Genomic DNA, 8,244 nt, shown 5'->3' with positions numbered 1-8,244 from the left:
GCTGCTTATCTTTACCTGATTGTTTAAATCTAGACAATTTGAATGCTTTTAGTATTTTGCCCAATGTGCAGCAGAAACCGAGAAGAAAGCAGTCTGTCTGTAACGTCATCCTGTAATTCCTCTTCCCTTTGGTGTAGAAATGGACTAATCTCGGTCGTCTCTCTGCAGTGTAGAATGATGGGCAGAGATCGATTTCAGAAATCTGGCCATTTTAAGCTGTAGGAGCACATAAAAGTGTCCCAAACCATTTCCTTGCATCCCATATTGTAAATGTCAAAAGTGCTTCTGAGCTCTCGCTTCAGGTCATTAGTGAACTTTTGTGAGACTGGTTTCCCATGGGGCAGGTTTTTATGGCTGAGCTACGGGCTGTTGAGATGATGGAACGCTTCAAGTGCTGGAGCCGCTCAGAGGACGGCTGGGAGGGGAAAACGTGCTGTCTGCTCGATATGTCCCTGCTCTGAACACACGAGGCTTTGAGAGTGACTGTCCCTCATCTTCTTTGTGTGATTTTATCAGCTGCGATGCAGCAGAGAGCCTGTCCTGTCAGAGCTGCTTTAGGAGGTGTCAGAGAGGTGCCTGTGCATCCATTGCCTCTCGGTGTGTTTACAAGATTGTCTCTGCTGTCATAAGGATGTTTTTTAAATAAACAACTTGTTTTCCACAGCAGAAGGCGGTGTTTAAAATGTGCCTCCTGACCCCCTGCCCACCACAGCGCCAGACCCCAGGGTGCTCCAGGTGTCAGTGTGGGTGTTAGTGATCCTCTTCTCAGCAGATACTAAAATGTTTTTTTCTTTAGGAAATGGTGGATCAACGCTTCACGTCCTTCAGTGCTTGGAAGATCTGTACGGTGACAAATGGACTTCCTTTACCGTGCTGCTCATTCATTCCGGTAATTTCTGTTTTCCATTTCACACTCTGAAGTTGCACTCCCTTTTCTTTCTAAAAATTACGTGGTGGCAGAGATGGAGTCAACGCTCTGAAATGCAGCTCCCTTAGAAAAGCAACCCCAAATGTGTATATTCCTTTGTGTATATGAAAAATAAATAGCTGTGCAGGGTTAGTTTTTGCTTACATTGATTCTGTGTCATTAAAAATGTCTTTTTCTTCAAGGTGGCTACAGTCAGCGGTTACCAAATGCGAGTGCCCTGGGAAAGATTTTCACAGCTTTGCCTTTTGGGGATCCCATTTACCAGATGCTGGAGCTGAAGCTCGCCATGTACATCGACTTCCCCAGCCACATGGAGCCGGGAGTTCTCGTTACGTGCTCGGATGACATAGAGCTTTACAGCACTGGGGTGACAGAAGCCGTCAGGTTCAATAAACCTGGATTCACTGCATTGGCTCACCCTTCGGACTTGGCAGTTGGGACCACTCACGGAGTGTTTGTTTTAGATCCATCCAGTTTTTCGGGGAAAGGAGAGCTTGAATACGCGTCCTGCCATCGTTTCCTGCACAAGCCTGACGTTGAGACGATGCGCCGGTGCGGCGCGGTGTGCGTGAGAGGGAACTGTGCTCAGACGAGTTCCTCCGAACCGGACCGGGAGTGCGTGTACACAGACAGCGTGTTTTACATGGATCACGGCACCGCAGCACGACTGCTGGCGTTTTATAAGCAGGTGGGCGCTCTTTGCTGTGAAATAGACGCGTACGGTGACTTCCTCCAGGCCCTGGGACCTGGCGCCACGCTAGATTACACCCAGAAGACGAGTAACGCCCCAAAAGAGGGGTGGCGGCTGGTGGAAGTGCGGCAGAAGCTGCACGCCCTGCTGAGCGGAACCGCACTCCACGTGGTCCTCTTGAACAACTCCGAGTTCTACCACATCGGCACTACCCAGGAGTACTTGTTTCATTTGACGTCTGACAGCAAGCTGAAATTTGAGCTGGACTTGCTGTCGGTGGCTTTTAGCATCTTCTCTGACGGGGCCGGGAGCTGGGATCGGTCGGCCAGCGTCATGCAGAGTGTGCTGGAGCCGGGGTGTTCCGTGGGACCTGGGTCCATCATCGAATACTCCCGAGTGGGGCCCGAGGTCTCGGTGGGGAAGAACAGCATTATCAGTGGGGCGCACATCGATTTTAAAGTAGACGTACCTTCGGGCTGTTTTCTGAGTTCACTAAGTGTAAAAACGAACGATCAAGTACAGTATGTCAGTATGATGTTTGGTGTAGAAGACGACTTGAAAAAGAGTGTGAAGTCATTGTCAGATGTGCCTTCACTCCGGTTCTTTGGAGTCAGCTTGCCAGAATGCTTGGACCTCTGGGGCGTGAAGGTTTCAGACCAGCTCTTCTCCGGTGAGAATGTCTGTCTGGGGCTGTGGACCGCCAGGATTTTCCCTCTTTGTTCTACTTTAAGTGAATCAGTTAGAATGTCACTAAAAATGTTAAATTCTGTGCAGCGCATGTCGCCTCTTCAACTGAATGGCTTTAAGCTCTTGTCTGTTGAAGAAATGCTGGCATGTAAAGATGTAGAAGACATGTTGAAGTTTAGGAAGCAAATTTATGATGAAATCCTTCTACGAAGACCCAAAGAGAAGTCTGACCTGGGGAAGGAACAGTACTTGAACAAATTTCCCATTTCCAGTTGTGGGTGATTGATTACTTGCAGAAATCACAAGAAAAAAGCACCCAGACCTTTTCTCTGATTTCACTGGAGCAGAAATAATGAAATTGCATTAACGATGTTGTTGTAGCGTAGCATTAATAATGCAGCAAGTGCAGATAAACTGTTCTTTTGATGAAAGAAGTAAGGAAATATTTCAGATCTCTGAAAACGCTAATTGGTGGGTTTCCTTGGGGTGCAGATTATTATGTTTTCTAGTGTTTGTCAGTAAGAATATGATACAGAACAAATTAATGAGAAATTTGACTGAAAACTGCTTTAAAAGTTTTTCAAAGTAGAACATTAGCTCCAGCACCACGGAATGATATAGCAATAACTTATATTTCTCTCTTTTCATGCTGCCTTTTTACAGTAGTGTTTCAAGTAGCTAGAGATAAATTTATTAAAAGTACTTTTTTAAATCAAGACATCCTGTCTGAAGCATTAATAATTTTATCTATTTTTTTTCATTTTGTACTTTTTTTAATACTTTCTTGTTGTTCATCAGGGGAAAAAGATTTCCATGAGAGATCGTCATTGGGAAATAGTAGTTTAACAATGGAAACGGCAGCAGGTTTGAGCACGTTAAGGTCCAAGAGAAATGCATAAAGTCACAAAGTAAAAAACCAGTCACAGAACAGGGAGCATGAAATTGTGTTTGTGTGTCGTACAGACATTTGCATGATCTGTTCATCTATTGTTAGAGCATTCTGAACGTTTTGGGAAAAACAAATGTTTGACATAGACTCTGCATCTTCAATCGGAGACCAAACTTTGTTCTGAAAAGACTTCCCTGATGGCTGCTGTCCTGCGAGACAGGCTTTCTGGATGTCCAGTGACGGTTAAATGAAGTTGTGTTCTTTCAACGTGATCGTTCACTTTAACTGTTACAGCTGCATTTATTCTGAATTCCCTAAGCACCGTGTATTGGTTTCATCACTGAAAGCAATCTGGATAGAAACAGAAAATGGATTTGCCTCCAACACATAAGTAATGGGAAAAAGGAATGAGGAAACGGGTACTGCCTAAGCGGCTTTTGGGAAGCGTTGAGGTAGGCTTGGTCAAATAGCAGCTGCTATGGCCTTGGAAGCAGAGTTCCTTCCAAGGAGAGAAAAAAAAAAAAACCCAACGGGAGTAGAATCCTGGTCTTAGCCTTAGACTGCCGCGCCTGGCACCGGGGTGAGGAGCTGCCTCGGGCTCTGTCAGTGCCCCGAGCGCACAAGGGAAGGCAAGAGATCCTTCTTACAGTATTTCTTTCTCAGATTTTCTTTCCGGGTGTGCTGCTGTCCTGCCTTGGACTGCTCGGAGGTGCTGCCCAGCCAGGATGATGGGTGCGAAGCGGCTGCTCACAGCCCTGCAGAAGGCATCGCCCTCGGGATGTGCGGTCCATCGCTGCATCCTCGCTCACAGCCCTGCAGAAGGCATCGCCCTCAGGATGTGCGGTCCATCGCTGCATCCTCGCTCACAGCCCTGCAGAAGGCATCACCCTCAGGATGTGCGGTCCATCGCTGCATCCTCACTCACAGCCCTGCGGAAGGCATCGCCCTCAGGATGTGCGGTCCATCGCTGTATCCTCGCTCACAGCCACCCCGAAGGCACAGCTCACGGGCGGCTGCTGCAGAGCTCGGCCGAGTCACTCCCACGGGGTCAGTGACACTTTCCCCGTGCTGGGTCCCGCTGTCAGGGACCTGACTGAGGACAGCATCTGTGAGGGTTTGCTGGAGGCGTTCTTTGGCCGCAGCCCGGAGAGCGTGGCCATGCTGCAGGCGGTGCACAGGGAGCTGGGTGTGGGCACACCTCAGAACCTGGCGTTTTGTCATCGTCCTCTTCTGCTGGGCGGTTTGTGGAGCGCAGCCCGTGAAGCCGTTGCTTAAACCAGCGGTGTCAGCGCTCAGACGCCCCAAATGCATGGTCAGACACTGCTGCATTTGTAGCCCTAAAATACGTGGCTGAGTGGAAAAGCTTGTGGCTGAACGCTTCAGCCAGCAGCTAGGAATATTTTCTTAACCTTTGGATAATGGCCTAAGATGCCATTTTTGTGAACCTGTGAAGCGTGTAGTGTCCAGTCTCGTTGAACTCTTTTCAGCAGCATGTCAATTAATTGCCTTGTTAGGAAATAAAACATTTAGATCTCGAGGCAAAGAACTTAATAAAAAAAAACTCTGTTGTAATGGAATAAGCATGGATTTTGTTTACTCAGTAAGAAACATGAGACTGCTTGAAGTCTTTATGCCACTCCACACTTTCCTTTCACAATAAATATCTTTGTCTCGAATTTTAGAAACCAGATTTTAGTCAGTATTAGCCAGGCAATGTCAGCAGGCTTAATGAACTTATTCCACAGGTATTGAAATATCTGAATTTCTAATATTTTTCATTTTTAAAGTACAGTCAAGTTTAATATAATATTTTATGAAAAACATTAAAAATTGTATTTTATTTAATACAGAGCTCTATTAGTTATTTTCCCATGTGCTTTTATATCATCGATGTTTATGTGTGTGCATGGTCACACACACATTCTGTGAATTCATTCTTGGACTCCACACTTAGGAATGAACCCTTTTATGTAGAAACTTCCACTGATTTCCGTTGAGCCCCAGGAAGCGTGTGTTTGCCCATCAAATTTCTAATGCAGCCATAATCCCCTGTGCTCTGTCTCACTGTCAATAACATTATCATTGTGAAAGACAAGATTAGAAGGTTTATCGAAGTATTCAGGGACAATGGACCGTGCCATAGAGAAAGTTGGTGTGTGAAGATGGATAATGGTATTAGCGATCCAGGCATCCGTCTGCCGAGGGCTGCTGGAGTTTAGAAATTAAAATACACATCTATTGTGCTTTGATGAGTTTCACTGGAAGGATCTGTAGACGTGAGGCATATTTTTCCTGCAGGCTTTTTGGTGAGTTGTGAATGCTGAAATGTAGCTTCACCCTGCCAAGCTACAGGAAGCAGCTAGTTTTGTTATTTTCCTCTGTCAGCTTCAGAGTAAAATCTGAAAACCTCAAATCAATGCCCTGTTTGATCGAAGCCACCAGGAGTTTCGCTTCTGATTTAAGCAGGGGCCAGGATTTTTCCCCTGGCAAGCGCATTGATGGAGCGCAGGTTCCTAGAGTCTACCAGGGATGAGAATCGCTGGAGTGAGGAAGAAGAAGAGCTGCAGAGCATCCCGACAGCGCGTGCTGCAGCCCTGCACACAGCCGCCAAACCCTCGCTGTGCAGCGCGGGGAGTTCTGCTGGGTGCTGGGGGAGCCGGGGTTCTGCGGGCGAAGCGAGCGCCGGAGGTGCCAAGCACAGGAGCAGCTGCGAGGAGAACAGCGAGTCTGCAGGGGATGCCATGGCGTTTGTGAGCTCACACAGTGTTTCTGTCTGAAAGAGAGAGGAGATGACAGATGTGAGTATTTGTGTGTACCCTTGATGACACGTTTGAAAAATCCCATCTTTGTTCAGGCATGATCTCCTCTCCAGTGTGGGCATTGCAGCTCTTCATGAGCGGGCATGTTTTAGCTGTGACAAATTCTGGTTGTTCTAATTCTCATCTTGTAGTGAGATCAAACCTTATTGCAGTCAGGAGGGCTTCGGACTGGACACTCCCTGATGATAGCGGTGCAAGTTTGATGTACGCAATATGTGCATGTATTCTGTTCTTATGGCATTTTACACCCTTTGGCCAATCTCCCTTTTTCACAATCTGCTCTTAAAGTAGGTGACGACAATTTTTCTTATGCAACCAGTTGGGATAAAGTTGTCCCAAGGAAACCGAGAGACCTGGGCAAGGCCACGCAGCGGAATTTAACAGCAAGAGAATAGAAATTGTGGGGTTGCTGGTTTCTAGTGCCAGATGCTGGAAACAAGACCATCGTGTGGCATCCATCCTGGCCCGTGATTCTCCTCCAGTCTGAGTTATAAAGGACACAACGCTGAAGTGACAGTTAGGCGGGATCTTCTGAGAGCAGGAGGCATCTGCTGACTTGCGGAGCTGGGTTTTGCTCAAGGCTCGCTGAGTTTCCCAGGTGGGTGTAGGTTTTGTGCCAGCCTTGAGGTCATTGCCTGGCTCCATCTGTCCTGAAGTGCCACTCAGGCTGGCACAGCCTCCAGTAAAACTAAGATGAGCGTTTAATGATTTTATTCATGTCAGCTTTCTTTATTTAATTAGTTTTGCTGTGTAGTGCAATAATAGGGCTCATAATGAGCCTCGTCGCAATGATTTCCCGGAATGCTTTGAAGGTGCGCTGTAATGAACAGAGATTTACCCGTACTGTGTGTATTACCCCAGGAAATCCGAGAGGAGGATGATTTCAGCAACCTTTTAGGCAGGAAATTGGAATCTGAGAAATTGGGCACTTAACAAAGAACACAAGGGAAGGCCACTGAAATAGAAATGAGCAGCTGAGAGGTACCTGTGCCAGGAGGATGCAGGGAGCTGACGGAGGAAGGTGAGCTCCAGCAAACGTGGATCGGTGTAGAGATGTTCTCGACTTGGACAGGGAGTTTGTCTGTGCTGGAGCTCAGCCGTTCCAGACTCTCCTCGTTCCAAAAGCTCTGATGCAGCAGCTTTATTTTCTCCTCCCTGCACATGGAGGAGGTTAATCCCTGTGCAAATGCCACTGCAGTGTTGTGAGGACAAAAATAGCAGCGCTGTTCTCCTGCACGCTTCCTTTCATCCGCTGCCGTGGAGCAGCCGCTGCGAACACCCGATCCGCTGTATGGGCTGCAGAGCTCCTGGTGCTCTGGTCTCATAGAAATGCACTGTCTTTGGACGGCCTCTTCGTGTTCGGTGACAGATCCGACTGTCACCAGAATGACATCAAAGTGTAGAGGAGCAACTTACAGCCCCCCAAAGTAAACCACAGGTACGGGTATGTTCTAATTAGGTTGAAATAAAGATAATTTCAAAAGACCTAGTCCTGTAGAGGCTCCAGGTGAAGGACATTTAAAACCAGAAATGGGAAAACAATGGTAAGGCTGGACGTGACAGCTGCATGTCCCAAACATCAAACTGCAATAAAACTAAAAAATTAATCAAAGAAATTCTGTAAACGTTCTGTCGGTATTCTGTAAACATCACATCTGAAGAGTTTACTCGCTGAAAAATGTTGCTCTTGACATTTTAGTGCTGCTGGTACAGAGGTTAATGAGAACTGGCCTAACACCACAGTCAGTGCAGTTAACCCTTTCTTCTCTGCAAACAGGCTCTTTAATTTTTGTCTTTTTTTTTCCCCCCTTAGTTTCAATTATTCTGCAACTGCTTCACTGTGGTGAGTCCCTCAGTACAACCGGGGCACTGTCGGCTCTGCTGTGGTACCTGGCTCTCCCTCCGGCATGGCTGAGCAGGCAGCGATGGTACCAACCTGAGCTGGTAGCATAGGTACCAACCTGAGCCGGCAGTGATGGTACCAACCTGAGCCGGTAGCATAGGTACCAACCTGAGCCAGCAGCGATGGTGCCAGCCTGAGCCGGTAGCGATGGTACCAACCTGAGCCAGCAGCGATGGTACCAACCTGAGCCGGTAGCGATGGTACCAGCCTGAGCCGGCAGTGATGGTACCAACCTGAGCCAGCAGCGATGGTGCCAGCCTGAGCCGGCAGTGGTGGTGCCAGCCTGAGCTACATCCTGGGGATGAGCCCGGTGAGCACAGAGAAGCA

The 8,244-nt window shown here is 47.6% G+C and overlaps 1 protein-coding gene across 1 annotated transcript in view; it reads left to right on the top strand.

The window, feature by feature from the left end:
- The window catches only part of FPGT (fucose-1-phosphate guanylyltransferase), a gene marked incomplete at its 5' end in the record, with an annotated part of 2,924 nt that extends 336 nt beyond the window's left edge, over window positions 1-2,588 (top strand). Inside the window, 2 exons of the mRNA XM_010086121.1 lie at window positions 797-889; window positions 1,111-2,588. Coding sequence (XP_010084423.1) covers window positions 797-889; window positions 1,111-2,588 — 1,571 coding nt within the window. The remainder of the gene's footprint in view (window positions 1-796; window positions 890-1,110) is intronic.
- Between the last annotated feature and the right edge of the window lie 5,656 nt (window positions 2,589-8,244).

Source organism: Pterocles gutturalis, unplaced genomic scaffold (genome assembly GCF_000699245.1).
Source record: "Pterocles gutturalis isolate BGI_N339 unplaced genomic scaffold, ASM69924v1 scaffold47720, whole genome shotgun sequence".
NCBI classification, from domain to species: Eukaryota; Metazoa; Chordata; class Aves; order Pterocliformes; family Pteroclidae; genus Pterocles; species Pterocles gutturalis.
Note: the sequence above shows the minus strand (reverse complement) of the source record. Positions and strands in the feature narration are given on the sequence as shown.